The sequence below is a fragment of the Catharus ustulatus genome, chromosome Z (genome assembly GCF_009819885.2).
Source record: "Catharus ustulatus isolate bCatUst1 chromosome Z, bCatUst1.pri.v2, whole genome shotgun sequence".
NCBI lineage: Eukaryota > Metazoa > Chordata > Aves > Passeriformes > Turdidae > Catharus > Catharus ustulatus.
This window is the reverse complement of record NC_046262.2, coordinates 48782205-48804387: the sequence shown is the minus strand read 5'-3', so window position 1 is coordinate 48804387 and position 22183 is coordinate 48782205. Positions and strand designations below refer to the sequence as shown.

At 43.0% G+C, this 22183-nt stretch overlaps 1 protein-coding gene across 2 annotated transcripts in view; it reads left to right on the top strand.

Moving 5' to 3' along the window:
- Positions 1–3153: 3153 nt before the first annotated feature.
- Positions 3154–22183, top strand: part of SMC5 (structural maintenance of chromosomes 5) — a 47254-nt gene continuing 28224 nt past the window's right edge. For both annotated transcript variants that reach the window (XM_033084819.1, XM_033084818.1), the window contains exons 1-7: positions 3154–3273; positions 4549–4690; positions 5698–5750; positions 8880–9042; positions 10207–10341; positions 11792–11932; positions 18771–18932. In XM_033084819.1, the coding sequence (XP_032940710.1) occupies positions 3161–3273; positions 4549–4690; positions 5698–5750; positions 8880–9042; positions 10207–10341; positions 11792–11932; positions 18771–18932 (909 nt within the window). In that variant the 5' untranslated portion in view covers positions 3154–3160. The remainder of the gene's footprint in view (positions 3274–4548; positions 4691–5697; positions 5751–8879; positions 9043–10206; positions 10342–11791; positions 11933–18770; positions 18933–22183) is intronic.

Here is a 22183-nt window from a genome sequence, read left to right as displayed (position 1 = left end):
AACAATGCCCTGCCTGGTTTCAGTGGATGGCCCATTAGCAGAATATCTCCCATGGAGATAAGGATCACTGCCTCATCTTGTTTCGACTGATGTGATAGAATAGACACTTTTGATCACATTCTGTGTTGCCATCCAAGACACCTAGAGACTGAGGAAGAGCCAAAATGAATTGATCTCTTATGTGCCTATCCTGGATACCTACAGTCTCCCTAGTAAGCTGCTTATGAACGCATCACTCTTGCTATGATTCAAAAATGAAAGCAAACAGAAATAATGGACTGTTTCCCATGAATCAATACAATTTTGCAGTTGTTCTGTAAAGTGCACACTTTGGTATCAATACTCAGGTCAAAATATCTAAGCAGAAAACAAGTGAAGATGAAGTGGTTAAAATAATCAGGCTTGGTGGTTCTCTATATGTAAATGAAATGCAGCATGAATTCAACTGTGAGGCTCCAATTTCTAAAGATTTATGCAACTCTGCCTCACTCCATCAAAGCACAGTAGTTTCACGATTATAAACCACACCATTTTGACTAAAATTTTGATTCCCAACCTGGAAATGCAGCTTATATATGAAAACAGTTCTGAAATTTCCCAACCCAGAAGTGCAAGATGAGGTGCCGAGCCGAGCACCCGCCAGTAAAACCCAGGATTGCACGATTGTTACAAATTGGTTACTCTGTTGCGAGGTGGGTAGAGGCGGGCTCCGTGCTGGCAGTGCGGGGGGCGAGGCGGGGGCTCCCTCCTGCCAGCCCCGTGGCCCGGGGGAAGGCGGGGGGCTCCGTGCCTGCCTCCCACTGCTGTCACAGGAGCAGGTGGGCTCTGTTCCCGCCTGCCATCGCCGCTGCGGGTGCCGGCAGGTTCCATCCCTGCCAGCTGCCACGGGGCAGCGCTGGGCCAGGGCGAGCGAGCCTGGCCCCAAGCCGAGCCAGTAAACCCCGTGATCCGTGACTGTTACTAATTGGCAACTTTGTTGCACGTGGGTCCTCGCTGCAAAGGACAGTGCGGCTTATAATCAGGTGCAGCTTGTAATTGTGAAATTACTGTAATCAGATCTAGGCTGATAGAATTAAAAACCTCAGGGAAGGACTCTAACCCGCTCTCCACTGAGTAATTTCAAGGGACCTCACTGCTTCAGTGATTTTAACAGTACACTGAAGGAAGTATTTATCCACAAGGTGTAAGGCATTGCCCTGACTGGAGGGGGCAGGGAAGGGGAGGGAAAATAAAGGCAAAAAAATAGGGGGGATAAAAACCACCACGAAAACACCTAAGGTCTTCTTTATGTAGGAAATGTCACCTTTCCAATCATTTTTGCTGCAGAAATTAAAGCACAGAGGGAAAATTTGAAAGATGGCTTTCATGTACTTCAGTGTCTGATGAATATCAGTTTATAGAACAGGAAATTCAGAGCCTAGTGAAAGAATGGCTAAAATACATTTGAAAACTGGGTACGGTGCGTTAAGATTTCTCCGCTGGCAAACTTCAGTTTTACAGTGAGATAAAAATGTATTCTATCAGTTCTGTCCAAACGGAAAACTCTTCATGCAATTAATTTCTGTTCTGGATCAATATTTATTTACTATTTTTTCTTTTCTTCACTGTTGCAGTAGCTGTACCAGGACCACAAAGGGGCAAAGAACAGTTCTTCTGAACTGCCATATCAGGCCTGTTTAATGCCTGAAAATTTCTTCAAGAGCTAGAGAAGAACTTACAAGTAATTGCTTTGATCCCAGTTGTGTCACAATCTGTAAAATGGAAATGAAAAAGAAGCCTCGAAAAGCAGCTATAATGCCCCAAGTGGTCATGGGCTTGTATTTGATTGCTGAACTCAGTTTGTCCTGAAATCAGTGGAAACCCCCTTTTAATGTCCTCCTGTTTAACACTGTCCTCCTGTTTAATATTGTTTTTATTCTTTAAATATTTTCCCATCAGTTTTCATTTTATCGTTATCCTTATTAATTTCTGAAAATAGAGGCAAATTCAGATCTCATTTACACCAACAGAAATCCAGAATAACAACTGTTTATCCTGTCTTTATAAAGTAAAGGAATTAGTATTCTGACTGTGGTTTCACAGCAAAATAAACCTAATAGAAACTTAAATTTACAATCATGAGGATTCACAAAGACAGCTCAAGCCAAGCAGCAAATGACCTGGCATTTTATCCCCCCTGGAGTGAGCAGAGTTTGCCCTCCCTCAGGAGACCCAGCACTCCGAAAGGCAAAGGCTGGAGCGAGCAGCTTCTGCATCATGATGGACACACTGAGTCCTGCTCTACCTCTCACGTCTGGGAAAGAGAAAACCTGATTCTCATCCCACCTCAAAGAAAAGACGAGCAGTCTGCTGTGGCACATTCCCCTTGCCACACTCCTCAGTCTGGGCTACTCAGGAATTCTCCTTAGGCCTCACTCAGCCTTGACTCATGGCTCCTGGGATCATCCTTACCAGAAACACCCGGCAACTTCTGCTGTCAAACCGGCCCCTGCTGTCTGACAGGCAGTCTTGGAACGTTATCTACCTGACCCACTAGCCTCAATCATGGAATGACAGAATTGTTAGGGTTGGAAGGAAGCTCTGGAGATGATCTATTCCAAGGCAGGGTCACCTACAGCAAGCGACACAGGAACGTGTCCAAGTGGGGTTTGAATGCCTCCAGACAGGGAGACTCCACAACCTTCAGGGGAAGGCTATTACAGTGCTCTGCACCCTCAACCTAAGGAAGTTCTTCTCATGCTGAGGAGAAACCTCTTGAGTTTTCGGTTTATGGCCACTGCTCCTCGTCCTGCCAAAGGGCACCAATGAAAAGACTCTAGCACCATCCTCTTGTCAGCCGGCGGTATGCATTAATGAGATTTTCACTCCCAGTCTTCTGCGAACTAAACACGCACAGCTGCCCACAGCGCTGCTCACGCGAGCAGCACCGGCACAACGCGCAGCTCGCCACCGCCCCAACCGGATGCGCGCACAGCGCCGGCGCCGCGGCCGCCTCAGCAACAGCGGCCGCAACGCCCCGCCCCTATCGCCAATGGGCGCGGGCGCCGCGCACCCCAGCCCAATGAGAAGCTTCAGGGCAGCTCAGCCCCGCCCCCTTGGGCAACGAACGCTCCGCGCGGGCCCGGCCCCTAGAGCAGGGAGGGGTGGGTTGGGGGGGAACATGGCGGACGCGCGGGAAAAGAGGAGGGCGGTATTGAAGGTTGGGAAGCATAATGTGTCCCAGTCCCCCTTCGTTGTGGGCTCCATCGTCAGGATCTCCATGGAAAACTTTCTGTAAGTGAGCGGAGGGCGTTTCTCCTCACTTGAGCGACCGCGGCCTGCCCCTTCCGTCCCGCCGTAGAGGGGCAGCGGAGCGGGGTCGCATGGGTCCCGGGGTTGCGGGGGCTGGAAGAGCGAGTGCGGGATGCGGTGTTCCCTGTACGGTGGTGTGTTGCTTGGAGTGGGGAGCTGGGAGACACTGCTGCCTGAGTTACGAGTCTCCGGGGTTGTCAGCGCAGTGCCGCGTCCCTGGGGCCGCGTTCCCCGGTGCCCGGCCAGCCTTCCCCCAGAGATGATACTATGCTCCTGTCGGCCGTGCGGCCTCTGCGTGCTCTTTGTCTCTCAGGCAGCCAGCAACCAAGCAGCGGAGCAGGGGAGAGTGCAGAAGATGCTCGTAGGGCAGTGGGGATAGGCCTTGAGACCCATTGGGCTGAAACATTAGTGGTCTTTGTGCGTGTTTTTTCCAGCTACTATGTACTGCCAATACCATTTTTGGAGGTATTGCGGTTACCAGCAGAATGTTGTCAGGGCATTTGCTTACGGCTCCATGCCAGTATTGAAAACCATCATTAACGTAGTGCGTGAGTCACCTGTTAGATGTTAATGAAATCTTCAGAGACAGTAGTTTAAATCCTCATGAGTTCCTATACCTTCTTTTACACAAATACATTATTTATAATATTGTGTTGCCATTAACTTTTTTGTACTCCTCCTTTGGTGATAATGTTTCAGCTCTCTGTTTGGCACAGTGCAGGAATAGAACATCAAATGATATTTTATAAATTTAGGGTGTTAACTTGTTAAGAGTTTGCATGCGTGGATTTGGTCCCATAGTTACTATTGCAGTAGGCATTTCTGGATGCACATGGTAAAAAATGTCTAATGCTTTTAGAAAAAAACCACTAGGGATGGGCTGATATGGTAACTCAAGAAAGCTACTGCATGATCAGTTTTCTGTCTTCTTTTTGATGCATAAAATAAAATGGTAGCCTAGTAAGTTCATTTTGAAAGTTATCATATTGCTGGATTTCGTTCTTCATAGTCACTGATTTTAAAGAAAGTTCTAGTGAGTACTCTGGCTGGTAGGAATGTGTTTCATGGTGTTTCACTGAAATGTTAGTTTACACTCCTGAGACTTTCTTACAAAATGGTATTTCATGGTTGAGTCTAGATAAGGTAATTGTATCTGTTTAATAAAATTGTGAAATATTTCTAAACCAGTTGTTTGTTTTCTTGTTTTTTTAAGGTAATGTAGTGTTTTAAAATTTAAAAACTTGCTGTGTTTTCCAGAACATACAGTGTCTGTGAAGTACGACCAGGGCCAAACCTGAACGTGGTTCTAGGTGCTAATGGCACAGGCAAGTCAAGCATTGTTTGTGCCATCTGCCTGGGACTGGCTGGAAAACCTTCTTTCCTAGGTCGAGCTGATAAGGTAATTATGAGCTTTTGTGATTTTCATAATTAATCTGTCCAGCAGAGGATAGGGGAAACACTGTCTTCCTTGATTTGCTTTACTTTTATAAAAAGTAAGGTGTCTGAATTGAAGAGTAAACAGGTCCACAGACAAAGGGAATTATCTTAATTAACTGCTTGCTGTCTTGTATAAATTACAAAATGGAAATGTCTAAATTGTAGTGCAACCTCAGTGGACTGGAGATTTTGTTTGAAGATGGCTAAGCGTCCATAGTGGGGTAGACTAATGGCCTGACTATTTGATAAGAAGTACCAGCTAAAGGAGAAGTAGACAAAATCTAAAATAAATTCCAAAATACATAGTATTTAGTATAGTATTTCTGTAGAAATAATGTATTCCTAATGTGTCTTGAAAATTCAGCTAAAAGCATGGAAGCACTGATCTTTGATTTAAATTGAATTTGAATTGCTCTACTCTGTTTTTGCTTTTTACTGTCAAGATACCTTGCATTGACACTGTAGTAGGAAATTTATATTTTGAAATTTTCAAATTTCTGCACTTGCTTTCTTGGATATTTTCATTGAATGCAGTTTCTCTGGGTAGGTTTGGAGGGATGTGAATAAGGGAATTGACTGCATGGCAGTACTGTTTGTTAGTATTTCTCTTTACTTTTCATGATATATTTTCATACTATTAGAATTGGCAGACATTTGGCAGTGTGTTTTCATTTGTCTTTGTCCTCCAGATTCATGAGAACTTCTTCCCATCTGCGGATCTGCTGATTATAATTGTTTCAGTTTTGGAGGCTGAAGTTGATCAGAAATTGTTGACTTGTGGAGGAGGTTCTAATGCTACTAGTGGAGGATAGTAGTGTATTCCTTTATTTTTAGTTAGTGCTTTATTTTGCTTTTAATTGTAAGTTTTCAATAAAATATGCCGTTACAGCAGCTCCATTATACAAATGCATATTCTTATAAGATAATACATTTTACTTTGCACTAACAGCTTGTAAATTAATTTTGTAGGTCGGTCTCTTTGTGAAGCAGGGGTGCATGAAAGGCACAGTGGAAATTGAACTGTAAGTAGTAAAACTTTCCTTATGCACTTTTAATTGGATCATTCCACTGCATAGTCATTCACAGAGCTATGAGAAGAAATTTTGGTTTTTACAGAGGTCTGTCTTCAAGCTGGTACTTCAATTTGTCCTTTTTTAGTTCCCCCCAGACTTCAGAACATACATTTTAAATAATTATTACACAAGAAATAAGCAGCGATGGCTACTCTTGATCTTGCTTTCTAAGCATTTCACCCTGTCTTGATGCACCAAAAATGTATAGATAAAGATAATTTTATATGGTGTGTTTAGCTTTTGATTATGTTTAAGCTTCAGATGATTTAAATTTAGTCAGAAAATTTGCTGACTAATTCTCTACGTAGTTATTGGAATTCTTCTTATTGAAGAAAAAAAGACAAAAACCTAAAACAGATGAATCTGCCTTCACTTTCTTACACTACTAGTAGGAGTTGCTTGCCTAGATTTTCAGAGAAAGCATCACATACTGATAGAAAAGAAGGAGAAAAAGTAATCTAATTACATGTAATGCAGTCTTGTAGGTAAGCTGTTGCAAAACAGCAACTGGAAATCATTTGGTCTGGAAAATTTCATTAGTTTCTGCAATATTACATACTTCCTTTTTGTGGATGCTATGGCACAGGTGATTTTAATAAGCCTCAGTCTGGTCTGTTTGCCTCAATGAAACGGAAAATAAAGATAGTCAACTGATTCATAAGCCTGTCTTAATTTGTCTAGCAGTTGGCCACCCTGATCTGATTCTCTATAAAGACAATTTTATACCATAGCAGGCCTTGGAAAAAGTCCTGTCCATTTTTATTTTTGTGGAAGTGATCAAGTAAGACCTCCTTTAGAGATTGGCCAGTCAGTATGTTTAGGAGGTAGGATGTCTTTCAGGTAGATAGTGCCATTGTTTTAACATAAATATATTGAGATATTAGTCTGGAAAGAATCTTGAAATGTGTAAAGACTTAGCATTTCATGGCTCCTTAGACCTGGCATGTCATGGTTGCAGTGAGTAGTTGAGTCCTTTGTCTGGCTGATAGAAAATACAGTAATTTCACGAATACAAGCCGCACCAATTTGACCAAAATTTTGGTGGAAACCCGGAAGTGCGGCCAATATTCCGGGGCGGCTAATACATTAACAAAATTCTAAAAGCTGCCAACACGGAAGTGAGAGCCCGCGGCAGCCCCAAGCCAAGCTGGAGCCCGGCCGGCCCCGGCAGAGGTGGGAAAGCCTGGCAGAGGCGGGGCCAGCAGTGTGGGGGGCGGGCGGCAGAGCCTGGGCCAGCAGGGCGGGGCAGGGGGGCGGCAGAGCCCGGGCCAGCAGGGCGGGGGAGCCCGGGAGAACTGGGGCTAGCAGTGCAGGGGAGCATGGCAGAAGCAGGAAGGCCGACGGATGGGGCTGCCTGGCAGCGGGGGAAGCCCAGCAGAATCGGGGCCAGCAGCGTGGGAGAGCCCGGCGGTGCGGGGGCCTGCAGTGCCGGCCAGGGCGAGGAAACGCGGCGGCGGTGCAGACGGGAGGGGGCGGCCGGCGAGCCTGGCGGCGGCGGCGGCAGCCCTGCCGGCAGGGCTAGCAAACGCGGCGCGGGGTGGCCGGCGAGCCCGGCGGCGGCAGCCCGCCGGCAGGGCGAGCGAACGCGGCGCGGGGCGGTGCTGACGGGAGAGGGGGGCCAGCGAGCCCGGCGGCGGCGGCAGCACCACCCGGCCAGCCCCGCCGAGCCGTGGCGCTGAGCTGGGCCACCCGGCCCCGTCGGCAACCATGAGCGGGCCGAGCCTGCCTGGCCCCGCCCCGAGCCAGTAAACCCCACTATGCCGCGATCCTGTTACTAATTGGCCAATTTGTGAAAGCTGCGCACGGATTCTCGCGAGGAACGAAAGTGCGGCTAATATTCGGGGTGCGGCTTATCTATTGACAAAGACAGCAACATTGTCGAGGCACCGGAAGTGCGGCTTATAATCCGTGCGGCTTGTATTCGTGAAACTACTGTACTTAAGTACAACATCTAGGATGGGAGACCAATGATGCAGAAGATTGCTTTTTTGACATGAACTAAAAATTGAAGCTCTATAGGCATGTATTTCCTTTACTGAATTTGGCCCTTGAAATGTAGCTAAACCCAAGTTAGGATAGTAAAAAGATGTCAATGAAAGAAAGGAGCATGGCTTTGTAGGCCTTTTGAAGGAAGCTTCATAAATCAAAATGAGGTGATGCAGGAAGTAATAATTCAGTAACAATCAAGTAATAGGATCGTATCCCTGTGGCGCTTGGTCCAAACACCGGCAGCAGATGTGTGCTCACTTCTGCATTGACCTCTATTCTTAAAGGTGTTGAAGTACACGGCCACTCTACAAGCCGGTATTCTCCATCCTTGACAGAATGTTTAACAGGCACTAGACAATTTCTAAATCGAAATGGCAGACCAAAATTACAGGAATTTGGCTTAATTGCTATTGCTGCATCTTAACCAGTTTAAATAAATGTTTGAAAATAGTATTGACCTAGAAAATGAAATTAAAATTAATGTATCTTTATTGATTTTAAAAAGCAGAAAATTAAATTAGTGGTTTTTTGTGTTGTATGCTATTTTTTCCTCAAGTGGAATATATATACACATATATATAATAATATATATATGTCATATATAATATATATTGTATATCATATATATTATTATATATGATATAATATATTTTATATATTATATATATTATATATAATATATATTACTGATGTATTTCTGTACACTGATATTTGAAGATGTACTGCACCTCCTTCACACAAATTTTAAAACTTAGTAAATGTCACACAAATTGCGTTTTTATAGAAACTGTCCACGTTTGTAACTATCTGTGTGTCTTACAATCAGCATGAGCATCTCATTTATAAGTAACTTCTGAGTTAAGATTTGCAGCTATTCTTGATGTTTCCCATGTGAATTTAAATCATCACTGAAGTACTAGGTGTTTTCTGAAGCATGAAAATGAGAATCTGATGCTACTGTCCAGTTAATTTAGGTTAAATAATTATCTACCTATAAGTTCTAATAGTACTTTGACACTTGGTAACCTTTAAAAGTGTAACATCTTTCAGGTGTTCTTGGAAGTGTAAACACTTTTTTCTATTAATTAGGTTTAAGTCACCAGAAAATATTATTATCACACGTGAGATTCATGTGGTGAACAACACATCAGTGTGGTTTATCAACGGAAGACCAGCAACCCTGAAAACAGTAGAAGAACAGATTGCAGACTTAAACATCCAGGTGGACAATTTGTGCCAGTTTCTCCCTCAGGTATGATTTGATTTTTGAAGTGGGTGCAAGTAGAGTACTGCTTTAAGAGGATTTTGTTTCTGGTTAGCTTTAGCAGCACTTCAGCTAGTTCAATGGGACAGCACGAAGAACAAGAGGGGTGAGGCAGCCATGCTGCTGTGATGGTGAAAGAAAGAGGAGCTTTGTGATCTTTAAAGCTCACTAATTGGACAATTTTGTACCTGTTGACTCTGAAAGGAATGATACTGATGTTCTGTGTCTTGGTGTTCAAGTAGCAGTGCTTGCTAATAGAACCTTTCTGGTAATTTCAACAGTTTGTTGAGCTTAAAGATGTGGAGGATTGAATTATGTAAAACCATCTTAATAGAAAATAAGTCTTGAAGGAGAGAGAAGATTAAAGAATATTACAGTTTCAAGCAGGTCAGGATTCCTGTGTAGGTAGCTATATTACCTTACAGTGCACCTTGAAGTTGTGACGAACTCCTTCCCAGTTCATTGGGATCATCAGGAGTGGTAGTAGAAGGAAACCTTATCAGAGGTTAGCCATGGCGTTATTGTTGAATTCAAGAGAACACGCCTAAGAGCATTAATGTTTAGAAAGCTAACAGTGCAGAAACAAAAATATACCAGATGTTTGATAATTAATTTTCACTTACATACAGCATTTGTTCAGAGCTTCCAGCTACTCTGGTAACTTAGCTTGGCGTTTAAAAGAACTTTTTCTCTTTAATACATAGATGTCAGTTCAGTCAATAGCGTGTTGATAGTTCTGGTTTATTTGTTCTTTCCTGATGTATCAACAGCAAGCACACTTCTTGTATCAGTGTCAGTTTTGAGCTTTTCTGCCTTCAAAAGCAGTACTTCCTCATAGCCTCGGCTGCCACTTTAGTAATAACTTCTACGTGGCTTAATTTTCAAGTTAGTCATTTATTGTTTCAAGTTAGTCATAGTATTTATACTGCAAAAGATTTATACTGCAAGGTTGCTTCAGCAACCTGAGAACAGATGCTCTGGAAGGTTTAGTACTCCATAAGATTGTCATTAACTATGACATAGCTATTTAGCATAGAACTATAAGTCAAGTGATGTTCATGAGAAGTATATTTCAGTGTATAAATCCAGTATTACTGTATTTTTCTGTTCCAGCTAATCCTGTATTTTTTATAACTTTTTTAAATTTCATAGGACAAAGTTGGAGAATTTACAAAACTGAGTAAGACTGAGTTGCTTGAAGCCACTGAAAAATCCATAGGTTCTCCGGAAATGTACCAGTTTCATTGTGAACTGAAAAATTTCAGAGAAAAGGAAAGAGAACTGGAGGTAAATGCACTTTTTAGAATGTAGGAGAAGTGAAATAAATTTTACTAGATATGTTACAAGATTAGAAAGTGGTATTTATTTACAGGGTCTGTGGTAAGTTGATTTTGCCAGATAATGCTCATCTTCTGTCAGAATCCATTCACTCTGACCACTCACATGCTTGTAAGTACAAAGATATGTGAGGGTGCAGACCCAAAAGATGATGGGTATAAGCCACATCTCCAGGTGCCAGCAACTTTTCATTCTTTGTCCGTATATAAGCTGCACGTTACAATACAGAGTGTGATAAAAGGTATCTCTTCTATCACCATCTGTTGAGGGTGGGGGCAGTGATCCTTATCTCCACGGCAGATATTCTGCTAATGGGCCATCCATTGAAACCAGGCAGGGCATTGTTCTTTATCTTTTCACAACCCATCCTTCCTCCAGCCAGTCATTTTCGCTAATGGCCCGTTGAGTCCCACTGTGGGACTGATAAAATTACTGCATCCCATTGGAAGTTGCTCCAGCCAGGGGGAAGAGCCCAACATTTCTTACCAAGATGAAAACAGAGGTTTTGGGACACTAAGGGAGCCCCTTTCTCCACTGGACTCCAGAGGAAAACTGGATTTCTCCACATCACCACTGGACCTTTAGGGGGAAACTGCACCTTCTACAGGAGCACTGCTTCAACTGAATCACATCTGTCACTGCAGGAGGATGCAACCACCATTTAATGGGACTGCTACCAACACCCTGCCTGACGGGGTGTCAGGTTGTACTCTGACTTTGTCAGGGTTTGGAGTTTGTTTCTTTGTAGTACTGTATTTCTATTTTCATTTCCCTAGAAAAGAACTGTTATTCTTAATTCCCATATTTTTGTCTGAAAGCCCCTTGATTTCAAAATTATAATAATTTGGAGGGAGGGGATTTACATTCTCCATTTCAAAGAGAAGCTCCTGCCTTTCTCAGCAGACACCTGTCCTCCAAACTAAAACAGCAACTTTTTGTTCTTTGTCCATATATTAGCCGTACCTGATTATAAGCCACAGTTCAGGTTCAGACCAAAATTTTAGTCAAAATGGTGCGGCTTATAATCGTGAAGGTGCTGTACTTCTTTTTCTCTGATATTTTTGACCAGCAATAACTTTTCTAGACTGATCTTTTATGTCTTTTCTAAGTTATTGGCTTATCCTGGTCCTTTGCTTTAATGTTGCTCACTTCCTTGAAAACAAAGAGACAGACAAAAAGGAAAAGGACCAGAGTTCTGAAATAATGTCTTTAGCCATACAGGCCATTCTTTTAATCCTTTGTTCTCCTGTTCCTATCTTTTTGGGTGATTCTCTTCTAGTTACTGCTGTACTAAAATGTCTTCTCTAATGTTGAATTTCTGCTTTAATGTACAGGTGAGATGTAGACTATTTTCTGAGAACTGTTTAGATACCATAAACCATGAAAATCTGTATTACAGAACTTGTGCAAAGAAAAAACCACCTCGTTGGAGAAAATGAAACAGAGGGTTGAACGATACAAGCAAGATGTTGAAAGATACCATGAATGCAAGCGCCATGTGGACTTAATAGAGATGCTTGAGAGGAAAAGGCCATGGGTGGTAAGTTTCAGTGGTTTTCTCACCTAGCCCATTTTCTGTAAGACTGTGGAATTAGAAATAGGCCTGAAGTTGCTTTAGAAGAAGTGTGACCAGAGTAATTTGAATATCATTACAATTGCTCAGTGCAAACAGGCCAAGTCTTGAAATTCTGTTGTTGGTCTAACTGTGATGTTCGCTTACGTCCCTAGCTGAATAAATTGCTTTAGAAGTAGCTCAGGTAGTTACTGCACTCTTAGGAAAACCAGCAGTTCAGACCAAGAGCAGGCCTCCTTTTATTCTGTGCAGACGCAGCTGGTGTAAGCTCTAGTCAGCTCTGCTTGCTTCTTCAGCTGTAACTTTTTTATGTTTTTTGTTAATTTTTTTAGAGTTATGCTGCTCTTAATTTATTAGGTGTAGTGTGCATGAGAGACATGTCAGTGAATTTAAGTTGCCAATCTCAAAAAATTAGCATTTGGACAGAAAAATTTTAACACACGTTTGAGAGAACCTAAAGAGCAGGTCATTTATGCAAATCAAAGTAAGTCTGAGGAGCACTTTAGTACTAGTTTAGTTTAGTGTTGAATGATCAGTCAGATTAAATTATTCTAAACAGTTCAAACTAGTGGAAATTTCAGTTTTCTGAAACAATATGTTGCTTGACTTGTTTGCAAGCTTAATTATATATATTATAATTATAGGGTTAATGAAATACAGTATAGAACTTTCGGAAAACTTGATTTACTACTTGTGGAGAATAGAGAAGACTTGCTTTTGCAATTTTGCATATAACAAAGCTTCACATGGCTGTGTTAAGAACATCTTGAGCTGCTGGAGATCCCATCACTGCCCTCAGATCTCCTTGTTAACAGCAGAGGGATTTAGGAGTAGCAATTGAAATGGGTGGTGGTAGGTGTTAAGGAAGTACGGTATACCTTCTGTGATGTCAGTACTTGTTGAATGGTGGGATATTTTTCTGACTATATGTGTTAGCCTGGTGTTGCATAATTAATGTAGACTGGTACCCATTGTTCTCTGCTGTAAGGTAGTTGCTTATACTCAACTCGAAAGGCTTGCTCGACACTGGCAGAGGAAAACTAAACTAGTGATTTTATATCTGCTGTCAATTAAGTTGCCTTCCATGAATTAAAGAACATGTTACTTAAGCAAGTTTAATCAGACTTTACTTCCACTGGTGTCTTTTAGACAGTTTATATTGCTCAGTATGTTAAAAGCATTTTGTGGCTGAACTCAGTTAGATTTACAGTAATTTCACGAGTACAAGCCGCAGCAATTTGACAAAAATTTTGGTGGAAACCTGGAAGTGCGGCTAATACTCGGAGGTGACTAATATGTGAACAATATTCTAAAAGCTGCCAACACGGAAGTGAGAGCCCGCGGCAGCCCCAAGCCAAGCTGGCGCCCTACCGGCCTCGGCAGATGTGGGAGCCTCGCAGAGGCGGGGCCAGCAGTGCGGGGGGTGGGCGACAGAGCCCGGGCCGGCAGGGCGGGGGAGCCCGGCAGAAGCCGGGCTAGCAGGGCATGGGAGCCTGGCTGCGCAGGGGAGGATAGCAGAAGCAGGAAGCCCGGTGGAGAGGGCTGCCTGGCGGCGGGGAGAAGCCCAGCAGAAGCGGGGCTGGCAGTGCACGGGAGCCCGGCTGCGCAGGGAAGGATAGCAGAAGCAGGAAGCACGACGGGAAGGGCTGCCCAGTGGCAGGGGGAAGCCCAGCAGAAGCGGGGCTGGCAGTACACTGGAGCCCAGGAGAACCGGGGCCAGCAGCGTGGGGGAGCCCGGCGGTGCGGGGGCCTGCAGTGCCGACCAGGGCGAGCAAACGCGGCAACGGCGGTGCAGACGGGAACGGGGGGACCAGCGAGCCCGGCTGCGGCGGCAGCACCGGCCAGCCGGCCCAGCCGAGCCATAGTGCCAAGCTGGGCCACCCGACCCCGTCGCAACCATGAGCGAGCCGAGCCTGCCTGGCCCCGCCCCGAGCCAGTAAACCCCACTATACCGTGATCCTGTTACTAATTGGCAAATTTGTGAAAGCTGCGCACGGATTCTCGCGATGAACGAAAGTGCGGCTAATATTCGGGGTGCGGCCTATTTATTGACAAAGACATCAACATTGTCGAGGCACCGGAAGTGCGGCTTATACTCCGTGCGGCTTGTATTCATGAAAGTACTGTAACTTCTGGGCGACTGAATCCATAAAAGCAGCAGCATGCTTTGACACCTTGGTGGAGTGCGGATTGACAGTACAGAATCAGCAGTGTGTATTAGATTCAAGGAAAAGAGAAGAGAACTGGAGGTAAATATACACTTTAGAAATGCTGAGAGCAGTGACTGTAGGGAAATACTAGTGGATTCTAACAGGAGATCTTCCATGTACAGTAATTTCACAATTATAAGCCGCACCATTTTGACTAAAATTTTGCTCCCAAACTGGAAGTGTGGCTTACATTCAGGAGCAGTTTATATATGAACAAAATTTGGAAATTTCCCAACCCGGAAGTCCAAACCAGCTGCAGCCCCGAGCCGAGGTGGAACCCACCCGGCCCCGGGCGGCGGTGGGGCAGCAGCGGCGCAGCAGCATCGCTGCCCGGCCCTGGGGGGCACGGCGGCACCAGCCAGGGACACCCCTTTCCCTCTTCCCAGCGGCACCGGCCAGGGATGCTCCTTTCCCACTTCCTGGCGGCACCGGCCAGGGATGCCCCTCTCTCCCACCTCCCGGCAGCACCGGCCGGGCATGCCACTCTCCTGCCTCCCGGCAGCACTGACCGGGCACGCCGCTCTCCCGCCTCCTGGCGGCACTGGCAAGCGGGGCTGGGGCTGCTCCCTGGCGGCTGGCCTGAGCAGGGCCGAGCCAGTAAACCCCACGATCCCACGATTCTGTTACTATTTGGCAACTTTGTGAAAGTTGCACACAGATCCTCGCTCGGAACGAAAGTGCAGCTTACAATCAGGTGCGGCTTATTTATGGAGGAAAAATGAAGCGTTGCTGACACCCCGGAAATGCGGCTTATAATTGGTACGGCTTGTAATGGTGAAATTACTATACTTAATTTACATTTGAAATCAAAGGGCATCAATGTAATTGACTAGGTAGAGGATGACTGAACTACGGACTGTAATAAAATTTCATATTCTGTTGCTGTTTTCTGATTTGTCAAAATGTGACTGAACTTTTGGTATTCTCTTACATTGCAAAATACAAAACTTTCTAAAAGAAGGATTGCTTTGTTATACAAGAGTATGGGTTTGTTTTTGTTTTGATTTTTTAAATTTTTGTTTAGTCCTAAGAATAAATGGATGTTTTTGTGTTTTAAAATGGGGTTTACTAAAGTTGAGTATAGTATGGGAGTTTATTCTTCCTTCTGTGGATATTTAATCTGCTCCATCCTCCCCAAAATTCAGATTTTGACTCCAAGATTAAATGCACCTATGTGTTCAGTTTACCTGTGCAACGAGGCAGAGTAGCTCCAGCTGAACTTTTAAGTCAGCTAGAAGACAGATGTATATAAACTGCATGATGATGTGAAGTAGAGAAACAGGCAGCTTGGAAATATGATAACTCAAATATGACATATGCCTTAGACTTTTTTAATTATAGAGGAAAAGAGGAAGTCTAATGATGAGCTTTTTCATTTTCTGATCACTGTTGAAGTGCATTTTAATTCTGAAGACTGCTGATTTTCACCTGTGAAAGCATTTTTTTGTCAAGCAATTTTTTTCTAGACAGTGACAACTGCTTCTATATATGGAGAATTATACACCATTTTCACATAGGGTCTATGTCTAACAAGTTTTTGAACATACACAGTAATTTCATGATTACAAGCCGCACCTGATTATAAGCTGCACTTTCATTTGCAGCAAGGATGCTTGCACAAGTTGCCAATTAGTAACAGAATCGCGGGATCACAACGTTTACTGGCTCGGCTTGGGGCCGGGCAGGCTCGGCTTTGCCACACTTTTCCCCTGCTGGGGCCGAGCGAGCCCGGATCGGTCCCACTTTTCCCCTGCCGGGGCCGAGCAAGCTGGGGTCGGTCCCACTTTTCCCCTGCCGGGGCCGAGCAAGCTGGGGTCGGTCCCACTTTTCCCCTGCCGGGGCCGAGCGAGCTCGGGTCAGTCCCGCTTTTCCCCTGCCGGGGCCGAGCGAGCTCGGGTCGGTCCCGCTTTTCCCCTGCCGGGGCCGAGCGAGCTCAGATCGGTCCCACTTTTCCCCTACTGGGAGCCGAGCGAGCTCGGATCAGTCCCGCTTTTCCCCTGCCGGGGCCAAGCGAGCTGGGGTCAGTCCCGCTTTTCCCCTGCCGGGGCCGAGCGAGCTGAGGTTGGTCCCGCTTTTCCCCTGCCGGGGGAGCACATTTTCAAAACTACATGATTCCAGGAACTAAGGAATTCTACGGAACTTAATTTCACGATTATAAGCCGCACCATTTTGACTAAAATTTTGATCAGAACCTGAAGTGTGGCTTATAATCAGGTGCGGCTAATATACGGCCAAAGAACGAAAAGTTGCTGTTTTAGTTTGGAGGACAGGTGTCTGCTGAGAAAGGCAGGAACTTCTCTTTGAAATGGAGAATATGAACCCCCTCCCTCCAAATTATTATAATTCTGAATTCAAGGGGCTTTCAGGCAAAAATATGGGAATTAAGAATAACAGTTCTTTTCTAGGGAAATGAAAATAGAAATACAATACTACAAAGAAACAGACCCCAAGCCCTGACAAAGTCAGAGTACAACCTGACACCCATTAAATGGTGGCTACATCCTCCTGCAGTGACAGATGTGATTCAGTTGAAGCAGTACTCCTGTAGAAGGTGCAGTTTCCCTCCAGAGGTCCAGTGGTGATGTGGAGAAATCCGGTTTTCCTCTGGAGTCCAGTGGAGAAAGGGGCTCCCTTAGTGTCCCAAAACCTCTGTTTTCATCTTGGTAAGAAACGTTGGACTCTTCCCCCTGGCTGGAGCAACTTCCAATGGGATGCAGTAATTTTATCAGTCCCACAGTGGGACTCAATGGGCCATTAGCAGAAAATGACTCGCTGGAGAAGGATGGGTTGTGAAAAGATAAAGAACAATGCCCTGCCTGGTTTCAATGGATGACCCATTAGCAGAATATCTCCCGCAGAGATAAGGATCACTGCCCCAACCCTCAACAGATGGTGATAGAATAGATACCTTTTATCACACTCTGTATTGTAACATGTGGCTTATAATCAGGTGCGGCTTATGTATGCACAAAGAATGAAAAGTTTCTGGCACCCAGAAATGCGACTTATACTCAGTGCGGCTTATAATCGTGAAATTCCTGTGCACAAAAATAGTAGCAGATGAAGAAAAGTCACCTGTTAGAAATAGCTTCCAGGTGGTCTTTATGTAAGATTATTACTATTATTATTACTGTTAGTATCACTATTACTCTTGTTGTAATAATAAGCTCCAAGGCTTGGAATAAACTAGGTATGTGTTTGGAATTAGGGACTTTCTTATATGCATGCAAGGTCAAACAGAGTTCTCTTCTTCTGTCCCCTTGCATACATGAATCTACTCTTCTCTCTGGTCCTCTGAAATTCTTATTCTTTTCTCACGAACCCTTCATAGTCATAGAACATACTGTTCTCTTATGTTTCTTTGTTTGGAGGGGCTGGGGAGATGTTCCCCTTCTTTTTGTTCTTTTTTTCATGCTTTTTTTTCTCTCCAGAGAGTGTGATGGACACACACAAAAAATCACTAATAATGACTCCTTCAGCTTAAGCTACTTTCTCTACAAAATTCCCACCTTCTTGAAGTGCAGGTTCTTGGTCACCATACTGCTTACCGTCTCTTTTCTCTCATGATTGTATCTTCAGTTAAACTTCGTAATGCAATGACTTTGGTGTTTGTGGTGTGTGGTGGAGTTTGTGTTTCCCAAAAGTATGTTCCACTCTGTCCCCTTGGTTTACTTCAGCAGTGGTTGTGTCTGTTACTTGCTCTGATCGTCTGTCCAGCTCCTTTCCTTTCTCCCAGAATTGTCTGTGGTTTTTGACTCCTTAGCTTTTAGACTCCTAAGTACAGTAATTTCACGACCATAAAGCGCACAGGACTATAAGGCACACCTCCGGGAGCTGGCAAATTTTGCAACTTTGTACATTATGTAGGGCACACTGGATTATAGGGCGCACATTTTTTTTGCAGCGAGGATCTGCCCCCAGCTCCCCCTGTGTGGTTGCTGGCTGAGGCCCCGCCTCAACCCAGCAGCCATGGGGCCCCGGGCCTGCCTGGACCCGACAGGAGGGGCACCGCAGGCCCCCAGGCGCGCCTCCACTCAGCTGCCGCGCCCCCGCAGCCCCGCCTCCACCCGGCTGCCACGGAACCGCAGCCCCACCTTCACCCGGCTGCCACGGCCATACCGGTTCTCCCCACGGTTCGCAGCTCACACTTCTGTGTCGGCAAATTTCCGAACTTTGTACATCATATAAGGCGCACCGGACTGTAAGGCACACTTCTGGGTTTGGGCCAAAATTTTAGTCAAAAGGGTGCACCTTATAGTCGTGAAATTACTGTGGTTTCAAACTGTGAACAGAGACAGGCTAAGGAGTTTTTCTCCACCATCCCAGATGTGCTTAGGGCAAGATAATGGCAGATAAATGAGTTGTTTCTTCTGCTGCTTGAATTGTGTACTATTTAAGAAGTTTTAATTATGTTTCCTCGTTCATTGGGGACTGAATGATCCCTACAACTCCTCATCATTGGAACTAGTAGCAGTATTTCTGAAAGATTTTTTTTTCCTAAAACTCATGAGCAGTTAAATAAAATGTTTGGATAGTATAAAACACTGGAATAGACTATAGCAGTTTTTTATTGTTTTACTTTCAACTCCTCCAAGGAATATGAAAATTTTCGTGAACAGCATGAAGAAGTGAAACAGTACCGAAACCAAGTTAAGAAAGAACTGAAGTCTCTGAAAGAAATGCAGGCCCCATGGACAAAAAGAATCCAAGAAGCTGAAGAAAATTTAAGGAATCTGGATATGAAAACCAGAGATAATGTAAGTATTGAAGTTTAACATAGGTAATATTTCAGGTGTTCTATGTTCAGCTTTGCAAAATGTAAAGTAGTAACTTCTTTTTTTCTGGTGTATCATAATGATGTTTCAGCAGAAATTCTCCGTAAGCACCTGTGCCCTTGGTTCTCAATGCCTTCTCCATGTCCATTCAAGGAGTACATTTGTTATATTTCTCTTCATTGTACATTAAAAATCTTCTGGGATATAAAGTTAATAGTTTCCCCAAGTTAAATACTTCCACTGAATTAGATGGTTGTTTTCCTCTGTTCTGTAGTTTGAGTTTGTGAATGCTTGTTTCTCTTATTGTCTTAAAACATGGTTTATTTAAGGTAAATTACAACTTTACTGGCCTAAAGCATTCCTCTAATATTAAACATAATTTCATAAGTAGGATTTGATTTTTTAATTAGACAGTAGTCTTACATCAGTTGTGAATATTTTTATGCATAAGGGAGTTTAATGGTAAACCTACCTATATGTTACAGTTTACATAGATTTTTTAACACCTGCTCTTCCTTGGGTTTATGGAAAAATATTATTTCCATACGAAAAAGAAGATTACTGTAATTCCCTTCAGGATTTTAACTATTATTTACTATTCAGACTGCCAAAGTTGTTGTGTGCGTAAGCTGCAGAAATTTGTGGTGGATAACCAAAGTTATATGATCACATGAGAATGTTTGTATGCTGCAGTGAGTTCTGTTTGAAGGTGGCTCACTCAGAGGAGCTGATGTCAAGGCATGTGACACCTGTAGAGGATGTCTTGTAAATGCGAGTCTGAAACTTCAGTGGCATTTAATGTACTATGAGCTAACACTAGTCTTGTGCTTTCTCTAAAAAAAGAAAAGCCAAGACACACACCCTTGCGCCAAAACCAAACAGAAAGACAAGACAAAAAATTCCTACAGATTGTTGTTCGCAATATTGTTGGTTCTGTTGTGATAAACACTACACCAACAATATTAAGTACTCAAGTACATCATAATTATAAGTTTTTTGTTAAAATATTTAGGTTTTGTGTCCCACAGTATTGCAAGAGTTTAATATGCTGTGAGGCAAAATACCTAAGTGTTCCAAAATGTTGCAGTCGTACTGCAGTCACCTTTTTTGGTGTGTTGGGCTCTTTGTTTTGAAGGTTTTAGTTGTTTCAAGGTAAGTGTACTTTCTTAGAGGAAAGTTAAGGGTCTGGAGGCTTGAAATTAATTTATGCAATAGTGTCTTCGTGCTTGTGAATTGCTAAACTTTGTTTTTACTGCTTGGTCTTATCCTCTTAGGTTTTACTTTTATGTACCAAGCTACTGTGGTTTTTTTTCAAACAGGGAAGAGTTCTGCTTAACCATTGGTACCACCGTTCTTGGCAGTATTGTACTGTATTCATATAAAAATATTTTTTTTTCTTAAAGGTTGTACTTGATTTCTATGAGAAACCTAGGACAAACAGTTATCATTTTAGTTTTAACTTGCAGGGAGCTTGCTCAGCATAGGCACTTCCTACAAAACAGTGGAAGAAAACCTGAGAAAAGATATATATAAGATGGTTCATTTATATTCTCAAATCAAGATATTTTTCTTTTCAATCTAAACTTGTTGACTAAAGCTTTCATATACCATATATTCAAAAGGTCAACCATAATCTGAAGTGTTGCTTAATTTATGTCTGGAAATTGGATTAGGTACATTTGTTCTACAGTGTTCCGGTAGCCAAAAATACAGGAAGAAGGAGGGAGGATAACTTTGAAATAAGTAATATAGAAGATTTACTGAGGTATTTTAATATGGCTTTCCAGTGATGAGTTAGAATTTTGTATTTTATTTATAAATGATACTATTCTGTGTATGGTATTACAGTAAGACACTTCCAGACCTCTTTTTTCTGATGCTAAATGATGAATGATTATTGTTTTGTCTTGAACTCAGAGTCCAGAATTGTGGAAACAGACATGAGGGAGTATGTTATATATATGGTTATGGCACAAACTATTTGTAAAATACCAAACAAGTTAAGAAGATCTGAGAGGTGTATAGCTGCTTTTTGAACTCTTGTGACAGTACCTTTCTTTCAGGTGCTGAAATTTATTTCTCTCGCACATACTTTCAGAGTTGGGCTGTTGAAATGTCCTTGGAAAGGAGAACCAGTGCTGGTAGTTTTGACATAGTGTTAAAGTGCAAGACTTAGGCTTAAAATAGCTTAAGCTGCTTTTTCTTCAGTAGTTCTTTGCCTTTTTATAGACTGCATGAATTTTTTGGAACTTACAATGTTTGTACAAATGCAGGCATTTGGCGAGAATTTCTCAGGAAAATATTCTATGAGCCAGAAAGAGTTGATTAGTTTCAATTTGGCATTAAGGGAAAGAAGTTTGGTATTTTAAGTCTGCTCTTTTCTGAATACACAGACCTGTAGGGAATATAATTCTCTTCAGACACTTTACTCCAGGCTTATATCCATTATCAAATGACTTTTAATTCTGACTGCTTCTTGAGATCTTTCTCTTGACATGAGGATATATATGTGAGAGCAGAAATAACCACCTCTACATTTTTTATTTCTTGAACTTTGTTGGCAGAAAGCCCAGTATGAAGTTGTAGTTTAGTCTGAAAGGAGCTGAACAACAAGGACAGGTGGAGTAAATCTGGGAATTATATTAATTAATATATCCAGACATTGCATGACTTTTTCTCCTGTCTCTTTGTGTTAAAACGCTTTCAATTTCTGGGTTAGATTAAAAAAAATTTAGTAAAGCTTGATGGTTTGAGTGATATCCTGTAGAATATGGAAAAAAAAGAAGCTGACCTATTTTGTGGGAAAAGTTTGATGAAATGCTGTATTTTCAGAACAAGTTCTTCAGGCTTTTTAAAGGCATTTGGACAGAGTTAACTATGCAATGTGATTTTTTATAGCAATATTTAATAGTGTAAAGCAGTCTTTTGTGGTTGCACAACGAAGATCATAAAGACAATTCTCATTGTTCATCCATTCAGTAGGTAGGTCTACATATAAACGTTTAACTGAAAAGACAATGATAAATGAAAGACAGAATTCCAGTTCCTTACTAGTGTCCTATTTTTGAGAGTCTCCAGAATTGTTTTGTGAACATTGTGCATCAGTTTCCTAGGAGAGAGCTTCCTCTTCAGACTGCCTTCCTGAGCTCTTTGGAAAGATAATCACAGAATCAGTATACCTCATAGCAGTAAACTGCAAGACCCAGATGTCCTTCTGTGTTGTGTTTATGCAA